Source organism: Puntigrus tetrazona, chromosome 13 (genome assembly GCF_018831695.1).
Source record: "Puntigrus tetrazona isolate hp1 chromosome 13, ASM1883169v1, whole genome shotgun sequence".
NCBI lineage: Eukaryota > Metazoa > Chordata > Actinopteri > Cypriniformes > Cyprinidae > Puntigrus > Puntigrus tetrazona.
Genome location: NC_056711.1, coordinates 23,331,107 through 23,345,968, shown reverse-complemented (window position 1 = coordinate 23,345,968; position 14,862 = coordinate 23,331,107). Strand labels below are relative to the sequence as shown.

The 14,862-nt window shown below is 36.7% G+C and overlaps 1 protein-coding gene across 6 annotated transcripts in view; it reads left to right on the top strand.

Moving 5' to 3' along the window:
* Positions 1–13,149, top strand: part of pde10a (phosphodiesterase 10A) — an 84,032-nt gene extending 70,883 nt beyond the window's left edge. For 5 of the 6 annotated variants that reach the window (XM_043255473.1, XM_043255478.1, XM_043255472.1 and 2 more), the window contains 13 exons: positions 434–485; positions 1,269–1,411; positions 2,217–2,309; positions 2,826–3,012; positions 3,696–3,838; positions 4,114–4,197; positions 4,721–4,871; positions 5,343–5,498; positions 6,356–6,528; positions 7,034–7,145; positions 7,285–7,365; positions 7,674–7,762; positions 9,928–13,149. In XM_043255473.1, coding sequence (XP_043111408.1) covers positions 434–485; positions 1,269–1,411; positions 2,217–2,309; positions 2,826–3,012; positions 3,696–3,838; positions 4,114–4,197; positions 4,721–4,871; positions 5,343–5,498; positions 6,356–6,528; positions 7,034–7,145; positions 7,285–7,365; positions 7,674–7,762; positions 9,928–10,048 — 1,585 coding nt within the window. In that variant the 3' untranslated portion in view covers positions 10,049–13,149. The remainder of the gene's footprint in view (positions 1–433; positions 486–1,268; positions 1,412–2,216; positions 2,310–2,825; positions 3,013–3,695; positions 3,839–4,113; positions 4,198–4,720; positions 4,872–5,342; positions 5,499–6,355; positions 6,529–7,033; positions 7,146–7,284; positions 7,366–7,673; positions 7,763–9,927) is intronic. The other variant, XM_043255476.1, reaches the window with a different exon arrangement.
* The last annotated feature ends 1,713 nt before the right edge of the window (positions 13,150–14,862 follow it).

Below are 14,862 nucleotides of genomic sequence, written 5' to 3'. Positions count from 1 at the left end.
GCATAAAAGTATATTTTGTAGGAATTTCATGAAATGCGGCAAACGCTTGTCCAGTTTTTCATCCCAAAATTTGTAAGAATTCTTTGGAATTTTCATGAAAGGCAAGTATTTTTTGTCAGATTACATCAGTGGAGTAGAACTACGCTTAATAATCATTACAAAGAATGTCACATGCAAAAATAACTACATGTTTCTTTTTGATTTTTATGTAAAAATGTGCACTGGATATGTTATATATTGAATCCCATATATGACCAATACTCAATAATATTGAAACACTTCATTGTTTATTGGCATTTGACATTATAATAAATAGCCAATGTTTTGTATGAAGAATATATATATATATATGCATTTGTGTTATAATGTGTTTGTGTCATATGGATATCCCTGTAAAATGACAGGTCTTTCCCTCCTTTTCGATTTCAAACAGAACATACTTTGACAACATAGTGGCAATAGATTCTCTACTTGAACATATCATGGTGAGTAGGTCTTCTCTCAGTAAGGTCACATGCTTGGTCATGAGCACAAACATGCTGTTCTTCTGTCGCTCATCTGTGTCACCATCAACGCCAGAGAAATGTGCAATGAAAGACCTTCTCTCATTTGTTTGTCATGTTTTGTGCTCACCCCACCAGCCTTGGGCTTGTTGTTAAATATTCTCTTTCTCATTTACGTACATGTGTGAGCGAGATCTGGAGAATGCAAACAAGCACAAATATTCATACGCTCCAAGTATCAGATCTCTGCCCCCCCCCCTCCCCATGTCTCCGTCTCCTCCTTCCTGTTGAGCAAAGCAGCGCAGGAAGTGATGCAAATAGGTCAGGGAGAGGACAGAAAGTCAGTCTGACGCCGCTCCAGCATCTGAGCTCTTGGTGTCCATCTCAGGGATTCAGTCACACTTTTCCAAGCACATACTTCCAAAAACCGAGGTCATTTTTAGGTGCTTAAATGAATAGCACGTCTTTCTTAGTTTGAAGAGATTTCTCTCTCATCACCAGTTAGTTAGATAAAGCAGAAGTTTATCCTAGAGGTCAAACGACACAGTGTGCCACAAGGTTGCGAAATCCAGAGGGAAGGAGAAGTTCCTCAGTTGCTAGTCTCGCATGTAGCGGTTGACCGTTAGCAGCTTATACGTAAAACTAATTCTGGTTATTGATGCAGATTAAGTACACTTGCATGGCGATCTTTTTAAAATGAATTCCTCAACAAACATGCTCTTTGGAAAACGTCATTGAGCAAATGCTTGTTTATTTGTGTTTCAGATATATGCAAAAAACCTGGTTAATGCAGACAGATGTGCGCTCTTCCAGGTAGATCACAATAACAAAGAGCTGTACTCTGACCTGTTTGATATCGGGGAGGAGAATGAAGGGAAACCCGTCTTTAGGAAAACCAAAGAAATTAGGTGAGCATCCAGAAAGCCCCACCATTTGAGACCTATTTGAGTCTTCAAGTGCCAGCTGACTTAATGAATTTATTTTTGATTTATGTTCTTAAATTTAAGTTACACAACACATAATTCTGAACTAAGTACAGTAAATGTAGGACAGCGGGTTGTACAACACACTCCCTTCACCAGATGTAGTTTATTGCTTCAACAAATCTATATGGAAACCTTGAGAAGCATGTCAAGAACATGACTTCCGTTCAAAATCAAAAGTCAGATAAATGCATTATATTTCCTGTAAAAAAAATTGTACCTATTGTATGACCATTAAAATCTTTCATAATTTTCAAGACAATTAAGCACTCTTTCTTTTAACTGTAAAACAATTTTATTAATTAGAAAAAATTGCATATTTATACACAATATTGGTATTATAGGTATTGGTATCGCATTAATCAATACGATATAAAAAATACACACATGCAGTATATATTTTGATACTATTTAATAGAATGTATTACATTATATGTTTCCATTCATATAATTTATATTATAAAAATATATATATATGTAATAATAGCATATTTTTAAATATATACATTTATTTGTGTGTATTTATATATAAATAGAATTTTACATAATAAATAGACACACAACACACACATATATTATGTAAAAAAACTTTTATTTTGGAATGCTTTTACTCACGATTAATCGTTTGAGAGCACTAGTATATGAAGATAAATGTGACCCAGAAATAATTTTCAACCTGGAATACCATATTTTCATATTTCGATAACTGATCTTTTACACTCACCCTCAGGTTTTCTATAGAGAAAGGTATAGCAGGTCAGGTGGCGAGAACAGGAGAAGTTTTGAATATTCCAGATGCCTATGCAGACCCCCGTTTCAACAGGTAATACAGTCACAGTGTCATATTTGAATCCAAAAATAAAGTAAAAACAAATAATAAATAATTATATCATGATTTGAAAAAATACTATTTCTCATTTCACTAATAATATAGTAGTAATACATTATTTTGAAATATGTGTGCATCATAGGATCGTGTTTTGATTCATATGAAAAAAAAAATTATAAAAAAAGAGGAAAAAAAAAAAGTTTGGTGGGATTGACCAAGCAGATGCGTGACATGGGTGTGTTGTTGAGATGGACATGTGGACACACAGTGTCTGTAGATGTTAAAGTGGACATCTCAGATAAAAAGGGCCTTCTGGATTTGTGTACAGTAAATCTGCAATAAGATGATTATGTTAAGCCTAGATGAGCCAACACTTGAAACCGTTGTGTGTTTAACTCAATCCCTAGCTCAATCATATACAAACACTCTGGTTGTTCATCTGTGTGTGTGTGTGTGTGTGTGTGTGTGTGTGCAAGCAAATTTCTCTATCGTCTGTTCTGCTTTTTACAGAGAAGTAGATCTCTACACTGGCTACACGACGCGGAATATCCTGTGCATGCCCATAGTCAGCCGTGGGACTGTGATTGGTGTTGTACAAATGGTGAACAAGCTGGGAGGAAGTGCCTTCACTAAAACTGATGAGAACAACTTTAAGATGTTTGCCGTCTTCTGTGCTTTGGCCTTACACTGTGCAAATGTAAGTGTGTGGACCTGGAGTCTAATAAAACATCTGTCTGATTTAAAAAAACAGTTATGTTTGGAAGAAACAGGCTGAGGACTGTCTACCATAGATTTCAGCCACTTCTGTGGGGTCACACAGCGTTGCCAGAGTGAGCGGATTTGTTCCCAATTGAGCGGTTTTGAAATTGTGGGTCAAAATTGATTTAGGCGGATGGGAAAAAAAAAGCTTTTTTAATTGTTAACAAACAAAACGCGATGTTAATGTTTGAGGTGTTTTGGTGAGAGAGTGGGCTTTGGAGCTTTTGGGCTGGAACCCAATCTGGCAACGCTGTGATCACGCACAAGTCTCCTCACATAGCAGCTTTTAAAATGATTGAAGATTGTTAATATTTAAAAGATCACGAGTGCTCTGCTGCCATCCGCTGATGGGATTTATATTTAGACAGAATTTACACCTCAAACTTTGCCAGTGATTTATTTATTGTTTTACCGATATATGAGGTAGAGTCAAAGAAGGATATACTTCAGTTGCGATGAGACCACTTTATAGTACCTGAAATGATCTTCCAACACGAATGGTTAATTCATAGACATTCATTTAGATAAATACAACCACGTTACTTTCAAAGGGTTGCACTATTTTGCATGCAGATTTTGCATCTGCGTAGACACATGGGGTGTATGTGTGTTTGTGTGCAGATGTATCACCGGATTAGACATTCAGAGTGCATTTACCGGGTGACGATGGAGAAGCTTTCGTACCACAGCATCTGCACGTCAGAGGAGTGGAAGACCCTCACACAACTCTCCCTCCCTTCAGCCATATATAAAGAGATCGAACTGTGAGTTTACGCTCCCGTGCATTTCAGTATTACTGTTTATTGAGCGTTTAGTTTATTGTAGATCCGCTGGTTTTAATGCCGTATTTTTTATGATCGTTTTTCATGTTTCACAACAACTAAGCATACGCTTTGGTCTGGTATTATTTTCACGTGTGGAAAAGTGCGCATGATATTGGAGTGCGGTTGTAATCGGGACGTATCAAACACATTTTTGGCTCATATTTCACCCGCGCAGATTTGAATTGCAAACAAACAGTGTCGTGTTTCTGTCTAAGGTTTCACTTTGACATCGCTCCTTTTGAGGAACTGTGGCCTGCGATATTTGTATATATGGTTCACAGTTCATGTGGAAAAACCAGGTAAGAAATATTGATTTCTAAGCTCTGTGTTTTGTCACAGCATGTGAATGCACAGCAAATGAATGCAGAAATGACATTGTTTGCAGTAAAATGTGTTGCTAAGGCTAAATTCATAGCACGTTATTCTAAATTTAAACAATTAAAACATTTAGCAGATTTTTACATTTTGCATAATTTTAGTAAACTAACTAATATCTTTATATGCACAGAATTGGTGGCGTAAATCATTTGCATACATTTTAATAATAACTGTAACTGTTTAAATTTCTTATAGTATGATTAATTATTGTGTCATCATTTATATTTTATAATTCTTTTAATATTTAAGGAGTAGGTCTGAGACCAGAGTTTAATAATAAAAGATATACAAGTAAACAAAATAAACAACTTTCATATAACAATAAGATTAAATCGAAAAATTGAAATTATTTGGATTGTGCCCATAGATGAAGAAACACGTCATGTACAGCGCTGCTGTGAGAAGGCAGAGATGCGCGATAACACTTTCTTTCTGTCATTAAAGCTTTGAGCTGGAGAAACTGTGTCGCTTCACTATGTCAGTGCGGAAAAATTACAGACGCGTTCCATATCACAACTGGAAGCACGCTGTGACGGTGGCACACTGCATGTATGCCATCCTGCAAAAAACCACTGGGATCTTCACTGAGCTTGAGGTCAGTCTCATTCTCGCATTACCTTTTGCAGGAAACTTACATTACCTGTAATGTTACATATATTCCGCCTTTACAATATTAACACATTGGAGTTCATTGAGGCAAAAGTCATAGTTTATAGGGGTTTTTTTGTGAGAATTGGACCTTAAAATAAATTGTGCCATTAACATTATAGTTATCTTTGTCGTTATCGTTTTTGGTCTGAACCAGGTAGTTGCACCAACCATTTGTAAGTTCTTCCTTATATTAGAATGTTAAGTCCACACTAGAGGCTTAGTAACTACTAGCTAGTTTGTATTTAGTTTAATTTTTAGTAGTAAGTTGTAACTTTTATATTTACATCCAACCTAGGCTAAATTGTAGCTTATGTACAGCTGGTGCAACCGGTCCTCAGTCCTTTAGTGTCACTGAAAAATGTTGTTAGATAAGTCACAATACAGAACAGCTAAATTCTGCTGTCTTCTCACACAGAGGAAAGGCTTGCTGATTGCCTGTTTATGTCATGACCTGGACCACCGCGGTTACAGTAACAGTTATCTACAGAAGTTTGACCATCCGCTGGCTGCCCTGTATTCCACATCCACCATGGAACAGCATCACTTTTCACAGACTGTGTCCATCCTGCAGGTAAAGCTCCTACACACTGTGCCAGCTCGGGATATACTCTCAATGTGGTCAGTCACACCACCTGTTATGGGGCAAGAACATTGGAAGAACATTGAAAGTTTCTTAATGCATTACAATATTGCCATACTCCATAAAAAGTAACTAAAAACATGACATGGTTTTAATGTAAAGTAATTCATTGTGTTATTATTGTGTTACTTTTGTCACCTTAGCTGGGCTTGCTTATTTATATTAAAAAAATAAGCCAAAAGTTATATTTTTGGCAGCTTCAAAGGCCCTTTCACACCAAATGTAAAACTAATAAACTTCAACATAAAGGAAGTGGCTCCGCACCTCATTCCCAATTTATCTGAACACAGAAACAGGAGAGGAAATTGGAAAACAAAATAATTTGCATTACTTTTTTGAAAAAGAAACTCTGATATTTTGTTTTAAATTTAGAAGTAATATGTTACTTTACTAGTTAATTCTAAAAAATCTGATTAATAAACTAAGGCAGCTTGTATGAGCCAATGGTTTTTGCAAAGAGGATTTTGGATACCTCTTTTGTCATTCACTAAATCAGGAAATATTATTAACGGCCAGAAAAAAAGTCAATTTTGGGGGGAATAAAGTAAGGCTAATTATTTATAAAGAAACTGCTGAATGTCGTTTGCTTTAGTTTGACCGCAAAAAAAGACTAATGTTTCATTTTGTGTAATTGAAATTTTTAAGAAATGTCCCATCTTAAACAGAGCGAGCTGGTTGTCAGCCATCTTCTTTGGATGCTGCTTCGGCTTTGCTGCGACTCTCCAGCAGAGCCAGATGCCCCATAAGTGGAGCTTTTGCTTTTTTATTGATCTCTTTTTTTCCCATAGCTGGAAGGGCACAATATTTTCTCCAACCTGACTTCCAGTGAGTATGAGCAGGTGCTGGAGATCATCAGGAAGGCCATCATTGCTACGGACCTCGCCTTGTACTTTGGCAACCGCAAACAGCTCGCTGAACTGCTGGCCACAGGAGCCCTGGACCTGAACAACCGTGCTCACAGGTCAGAGGTCACAGTTCACCTCCTTTATCGCAGAACTCAATCTTAGAGATATTTTCACAGAGCTACAGAAACTGTTTGATCTCAAGTCATAGCATACAGTTTGAATAAATCTCACAAAAACTCATATAAACATTTTAGTTGAAGGTTAGATTGTTCTGATGCAGCAGCACAAGTACTGAGTAATATTAATTAACTGCATTTACTTACTATTGGGTGAAGATTAGGTTTTGGTTTAGCATTGTGCATAATTTTCTGTTATTCTGGTATTACTACAGCAAATGCATGTAACATATATATAATTTTAAAATAAACAGAAAACAGGTAATTTTTTCCTAAAGTAAAAAGTATTTAGGGAAAAGTCATAGTTCCGTCCCAGCATTTATTGTGTGGGTGCTTTGTCAATGCTGTATGACCCTTTTTTTTTAAAAACATATGTAATGTATGTAATTCACAGCATGATCTGATCCTGCTGATGAATTGCTGGTTGATTGTTTGTCCACCGCAGGGATCGTGTGATCGGTCTGATGATGACAGCCTGTGATCTCTGCTCTGTGACCAAACTGTGGCCCGTCACACGACTCACGGCCAATGACATCTATGCTGAGTTTTGGGCTGAGGTAAGCTTTAATCATCGTAAGCCATTTTTGTTATAACTATATCGTGTAATAGAGTCGCGATTTTGAGCGATATGTCAAATCGCGGACCACACCTCTGAAGGACACTAAGTGAAATCGTTCATCTGGTTTGTAATGACAGGGGGATGAAATGAAGAAGATTGGAATGCAGCCCATCCCTATGATGGACAGAGATAAAAAGGATGAGGTTCCCCAGGGACAGGTAAATCGTTACCAAGCTCCTAGAAAAACGCTGCTTTTCCTATCCCATGCTTTCACGTTGGGGAGACTTAATTTCCAACGATATTGTCAATTTGTTTGCACAGATACTATTGAATTCGATAATGAATCGTCTCTAGCTAAAAACTGAGTGTTTATTCTTGTCATTTTACATTATTGGCACACTATTTTCTTAAAAGTAGCTTATGCAGGCAGCCTATTCGCTCAGCGGTTATTTGACTTTTCAGAGTAAATGCTAAATTTAGCCATTTTTAAAAATGTCTGAGAGTACTGTGTTTCTTACGTTCTCAGGTGGGGTTTTACAATGCTGTGGCTATTCCCTGTTATACCACCCTGTCAGAGCTGTTTCCTCCCTCCAACCCTCTGCTTACAGCCTGCAGGTCTGTCACACGCTCAGCACCATGTTTGACTGCATGAATGCTCCAGTGCTGTGTGATACAATCATCCATGTCAGGGCGCGACATTAACGCTTGTCCTCTTGTCCAAAACAAGTGGATTTTGTAAAGGGGCGATTGGAAAAAAAAACGAGTTTTACTTGTAACCTGATTAAAAATCAATAGCAAACAATAACTGGGGCAGCACTGAAACTTTAGTAAGAATGAATCCGATTTGATTATGATTCTGGCATTCTACAGTAACTTTGAAACTACCTGTCAACTAGCAGTCATTCAGGCAATAGTAGACTGTCTGCTTAATATGTACTAACACTTTATTATGATGGATCGACGATATACAAAATACTGCCTATTATGCTCGCTTGATGCGTTTTTTTTTTACTTCCATGCAAGACGGATTTTATTCTCTTTGACTTGCTGGATGGAAATCTTGCTTGTTCGCAAAAATTTCAAATTTCATGTAAATATATACATGTGTATTTATAAATAATATATACATGGGCGTTTAGTAAGGTTAGGAAAATATAGTTAAAAAAAGTGTCCTAAAAACCATATTACAAAATATACCAATTAAAGACCTCAGTGATGGGATTATCGCTTCAGTATTTTAAGATCATGTATGGTTTTATAGGTCACACTTCCTTTAAAGTTCAATTCTCTATATTAACAAACATTAACGACATTTGTCTCAATAAACTCATGATTTGCTGCTGCTTAATAGTTAGTTTGGTAGTCCAGGATAAAGGTTTGGGTCATGCCGAATATGTGCTTTATCAGTACTAATAAACAGCTAATATGTTAATAATAGGCATGCTAATAAGAAACTAGTTAATAGTGAAAATGGTTCCCTATTCTAAAATGTTACTGTTTCATTATATATGGCATATATATAAAGCTACAGTAATGTTGTTATAGCAGCAGGTTTTTGACTCTTTCTGTGGCAAACACTGTTTTCAAGTTTGGATAAAGCCGCTGAATAATAAGCAGCGGAATAATTCCCTTTTGTTACTGCAGGTTCAATAAGTTTGTCTAGTTTATCTTTAGACTCTTTATCTTTTTTTCCCCGCTCTGAAACTAGAGTTAATTGCGTCACATTAACGACTTCCATTATGTAGCCATTGTTCAGATGTGAGGACGGGTCCGTGTCTAAACTTCTCCCCCCTGCGCCCCTAAACCGGTCAAACGCTCGCGAGCCTCTGTGACCTTGATCTGTGGGGAATGCAAACACAGTTGACGGGCGCAATTTGAAAAGCCGTGCCACTGCGTCAGCACCAGGTTTCCAACTGGAATGTGTGGGCAGCCGGCCCAGACGCTCCGGAGCCCTGGTCATTGTGAGATCAGAGAGGGACCAATAAATGACATCAGCATCGCTAAGAGAAAGTCTAATAGTCAACCATTTTCACCCTCTGTTTTTTGACCTGCATGCTACATAAATGGAACAAAAAGGATTGAGTTGACAAATTGAGTTTACCACCTTCTTTCTTCCTGTCTGGGTTAGAATGTCCCGACAGCATTGCTTCTGTTAAACTAGTCTTCAGATGCCTTTTTTAGTCAATAAAATGGAACAAGGAATAAATCGGGTTTGAAAATTATGAATTTTGTTATCGGTTTTATGAATGAAATTTTGTGAATGAAAGTATGAAAAAAAAAAAAGCTGATAAGTTAGATCATTAACTAATCACTTGTAAATGACTGTTCATTCGTTTACATAAATTGCTAGCATATCACTTATTAATCGCTTAAGAACATTTGGCAAATGATTAGTTCGTCATTAACTAATCGCTTATGAATTCCTTGCAACTGAATGTTATTATAAAGTATCAACTCCTATCCATTTATTTAACCAACTGGCCCGTCTGTTTTCTATTATGCAAATCTGAATTTTCAGCCTTCCGTGTCACGTGATTCTTCAGCAATCATTCAAATATGCGATTTGCTGCTCAAGTAAATTTCTTATAATTTTGTGCAAAAAACCAAAACAGGAACACATTTTTATGTTCAGAGGCGAAAATGTGTGAAAGCGAAACGTGAAGGCTGCTTCTCGCTTCAGTCACTTAATTGGTCACTTAGTTTTTTGGCACGTTTATGCTAGCGTAGACCAACTGCAGTGTTTTTGCTGTGATAATGTGAAGGGCTCTCTGTCTTTGCAGGGAAAACCTGTCCCAGTGGGAACAAATCGTGCGGGGAGAGGACGCCTCCGCGTGGGCTCCCACCGAAGAGGCCGAGCTGAGCGAGACGTCAGACAGCGGACCAGTAAAAGTGGACAACTGAATCTGTGGCACCTGTCCCACAGCACCACCTACACCCTGCCAGAGACACTGGACTTCCTGTGGACAGTCCCACTTCCTGCGGAGACGGGAGGAAGCGCAGAGGGCAGGCGGGGGAAGGATACGTTCAAGAAAAATAAACAAAACATAATGTTACCTCAGTGGGTGACGGAGGCGTACACGCTAATGACATCAGGGCTCCTTCGTTGATGGCTGGGACTCAAGTCCACTTCGGCAGAACGGCCATCATCACTGGCAGGAAGTTGCTTTCGCATCTTTACTTTTTAAGTGATTTTTTTTTTTCTTCTTCTTCTTTTTTTTCAGTTTCTGTTGCGGTCTTACATTTGAAGAGGCCTTAATACCGACCCGAGTTACGATCTGGTTGGGCGACTCGTAACTAAAAGGTGGCTCGTCTAGTTATAACGGTACTTTTTATCCTGCTGCGGTCAAAATACGCGAAGCTTACTTGAGCGGATTTATTTTTTAAGACAGACGGAAAGAATGTTTTGTCGCAGTCGAGGAGGTGCACGAGGCACGGTAAACCCATCGCTCTGATGGACGTTTTAATATAATATTTTGAGCAAAAATGCTTTGTAGTACTTGAATGAAGAAATACAGCCTATTCTGAGTGGAGCTTAAAACAGAAATGCCTGAAGCGCGTCCTTCCAAATCAAAGAGCTTTTGTGATGGCATAAGTTTCACTCTGAACCTTACCGGAGTCACACACAAGTCACGGTGTTCTTCGCTGAGATCTCCAGCATCTTCCAACCTGATATGAAGTTTAACCCGTCGAAGCTCATGGAGCTGTTGACATTTAAAATAAGGAATCAAAGGTTTGCGTTTTACCATAAAAACATACTGTAAATCTTCAAAAAACAGAAGTCTTATAGAAACACCAACAAGAAAATCCATCTTTAATTATATGAATTGAATGTGATGGTTGTGAAATACTAAATTATGACTATATCAACATTATAAGTCAACCTCAGGGGGAAAATATTATATAACTTCTTTAAATCTTCACTATAAGAACCTGTGAGTGTGCATAGTAATTACTAAAGACTGAAAGAGGACTGATGACTAAACATACAGCAACTATACCTAAAATCAAAAGTCAAAATGTGCACAACCGAATTGATTGCTTGGTTTTGCTATCTTTTAACATGGGACCATTTCTGATTCTGAAAGTATTTCTATTGTTTTCCTCAAACATTCATTCATTTTATCGTTATTACTACTACTACACCAAATCCGTAAGTTGATGCAAAATGAATGAACGAACGAATGGATAAAAGATAAATGAGTATGTAGGGAAATAAAAAGACAAATACGTATCTTATTTAAAGATTTGTAAAAAAAAAAAAAAAAAAAGTATTTGACACTCCAGTTACTTAAATGGGTAGTTCATCAAAAAAAAAAAAAAATCTAAAATAAATAACTAAAATTAATGTGCTGTTCCAATGCTGTTTCACCTTCTTTCTTTTTCAAACCAAATAAAATGAAATAATAATAATAATAATATTTCTAAAGGTACTGTTCATGCTAATCCATATGCAACGCTTGCTAAATTTTCCATGTACTAAGAGCATATGATTTGGTTGAAATTATTTTAGTAAATTACTAACTTTGCACATTGTTTTACTTAATAAACTAAATAATGACTAAATGTTCATTTCTGGGTGACCTATCCCTTTAACTCTGTGAGCTAACCACTTTCAAAACACCCCACCTTTAAAAGAAAAAATAAAAATAAAAAAAAAACACTGACAAATCTTATCTTAGTAACTGGTGCATCCACCATAAAACCAGACAATCTCTTCCTCCTTTCTACTGTGAGTCTATGAGAATCCTTTTTGGAATCGTGTTTCGTTTCTTTAAAAGATTTTTCCACAGCACTTAAAAATATCTAAAAAATGACAACGGAACAATAAACGCGTTGCATTCCCTTTTCCAAACTTAAAAAAAAGCCTTGAGAAGTTCATATTATAACTCTCGCTCCCAAATCATCATGATTCATAGTCTTCAAAGATTATCGTTTTTGTTTAATTCAAACATGTCTGCACACAAAATCAGCAGAGGAACGATGCTTTGCTCCAGTTTCTATGGGACGTTCTGTAAAGTTTTTAACCAGTGGGACGGTGCTTAGCAAAGGAGCCAAATGCACTTTCTGGAGAGTAACGTTCATGTTTTCTACATAAGTTGTCAAACGCAGGCTAAAGCGAATCTCAAGTTGTGACCCAACAGAAATATTTGCCATCAATGTCACGCCTTCGTTTCAAATGGCTGAACTCAGTTTCGTAATATTTTTTAATTTTTTTTTTTTTTTTTTTTTCTTTATATCTGTAAGAGGCACCTGCAGTCCCTGCAGACAGTGATGGAGCTCTGACTGACTGATGGCCTTCTGTAAATACTGCAGGACTGATGAGTGAATGTAATCAATACTGTCACAAACTGCTTCAAGATGCCTGTTAGTTTTTAAGTGTACCGAAGGTGTACACCGTCGGATATGGGAATGTTAAACATGGCTTCCAATGGTTGTGTCGGCATGCGACGTGCGCACTGTGTGTAGAGAGACCGAGTTTGGAGATGTAAGCTACGTTCTAATGGTGCTATCTTAGGCAGTCATGCACTTTCTGATCCTGTGTGCATGCTAGTGTGTGTGTGCGCGTGCGTGTGTGTGTGTGTGTTCTCTCTGGAGTAATGCTACCAACCCCCATCTACTACGGAGTCCGAGTTGAGAGGATCTGTCCAGCACCCCTCACCTCTGTCACCAAGATCATCCACAACCAGTTGTCTTTCCCCTCATATGCACTATGTTTAGAGACTATTATTATTGTTATTAATATTATTGCTCCTATTATATTATTATTGCCACAATTATTGATTATTACCATTGTTATTTTGTTAATTAGAGTTAAATTTTAAATTAACTTATATTTTTTATACAAAGTTTAGCATTTTTGTTTTGTACAGAACAAATTGTACATTATGGAATAAAGCGAATGGTCATTTAGAGAAACTGCATACTGTTGCCCGAGATAAATGTCTCAACTCTAAATGTATGAGCAGTAATTACTTTTATTAAATATTTCTGACAAATACAAAGTGTGCGATATTTATTCTGCGATTTTATTTATTGCACGGAAGGATTTACGGCTGCCTCAGATATTCATATTTGGTCTGACACGGAAACCGCACTATTATATATAGACACAGTTATTTTAACTAATATACTATATAGTAGTAAACAAAAATATATCGGCGTGCAAACATTAGGCTGGTGGGAGTATTTTTTCTCACATATATCCTAGAAAGGTAACCACAAATAAAGCTTTACCTGAACATGATCCACAATTGTCAAAGTACATAGCCTTAATTTTGAAGATATATCAAGAATGGATACTGTAATATGCTTAACATTAAGTTGAAATATATTTTTTTACCTCATATCAACAGCGTTTCTTTACATCAAGGTCAACGTGAAGGGATACATGGAATGACTAATGTAAATAAAGTAAATAAATGTACAAATTAATCAACAAAAGATCATTTTAAGGTTATGGTTGTGAACAGTCGGTTTTGGCACTGTTGTTCTGGTATGGGACACAAGTATGAATCAGATTTTCCTAAAAGGGGAGGCTTAGAAACGCTCTCGTAAAGACAGCTGTGAGATAAACTGCGACGATCTACTCAATGCTGCTGAATCCTTTGAGTCTAGCGCCATCTATTGGCAAAAAAAACCTTGTCAGAAACGTGTGCGAGCTCTGCGTTCATACTAACTGTTGAGATCATTTTTGTGTACCGAATAAATCCGAAAAGAGCAGATTCACACGAACAAAGTTTAAGCTAAACTCGTGTTTCTTTTAGAGTTTTGTTACGAAGCGATAGACTGTAAGGTATTAGGTAGATTAGGGAGACGTTCAGCGTCTTTTCTTTAGCTTGTTGTTTGTCAGTCAGTAACAAGAGCTTAGCAGCAGAGATTCAGAAAGAAAGAAAACATCTCCTGTGATAATAAATAATGTATTTTGCTTTTATATGATTGATAGACACACACACTATCATAAAATTATGTTGCAGACTATTTCTATTTTACTCCAAACATTTTGCCTCGAGTCACTTCACTGAATGTGTTAGCAAACATAGCCAATAATTATTAGCACGACGTTTTGAAAATGTTATTTTTTCTAAAACGTGCTAAATCTTTGATTAAAAAACAGGTTATGTCCCTCAGACATTATTATAGCATAATAATTTCGAATCCAACCATATGCGACAATCCAAGTGTCTTTAGTAGCACATAAGACTGTAGATGTGATTGATCTTAAATGATCTGAGAAGACCAAACACCTAACAAGAGATGATGCCAACCCCTCAGGACATACAGAATTACCAAATTTTGCAATAAGTTCAATATATTAGGTTTCTACAATATATAAATATGTTGTAGAGATGTAATGTCCTGTAAAGCTTTACAGTGATTTGTACAATATGTAAATACAATTGAAATGAATAGAATTAGTAGTTGTCATACTTTTTTTATAGGTGTATTATTCATGGAGGGTACTGGCAAGCCTTCACATTATTATTATTATTATTATTAATATGTATTTATGTATAACTATATATGCAGTGTACTTTATTCCTGCCGTACAGATACACTACACATGTAGCAGTGGCCACTGAGAAACAACAACTTTGTCACATATGTATATTTGTCGGTGTTTTAGGGTTGTAAACGTGCGACAGGGTTGATTCACTTAATTTATCAATAGCATAAAATATACACATCATGTTTCAGTTACCAAAATCATGACAAAT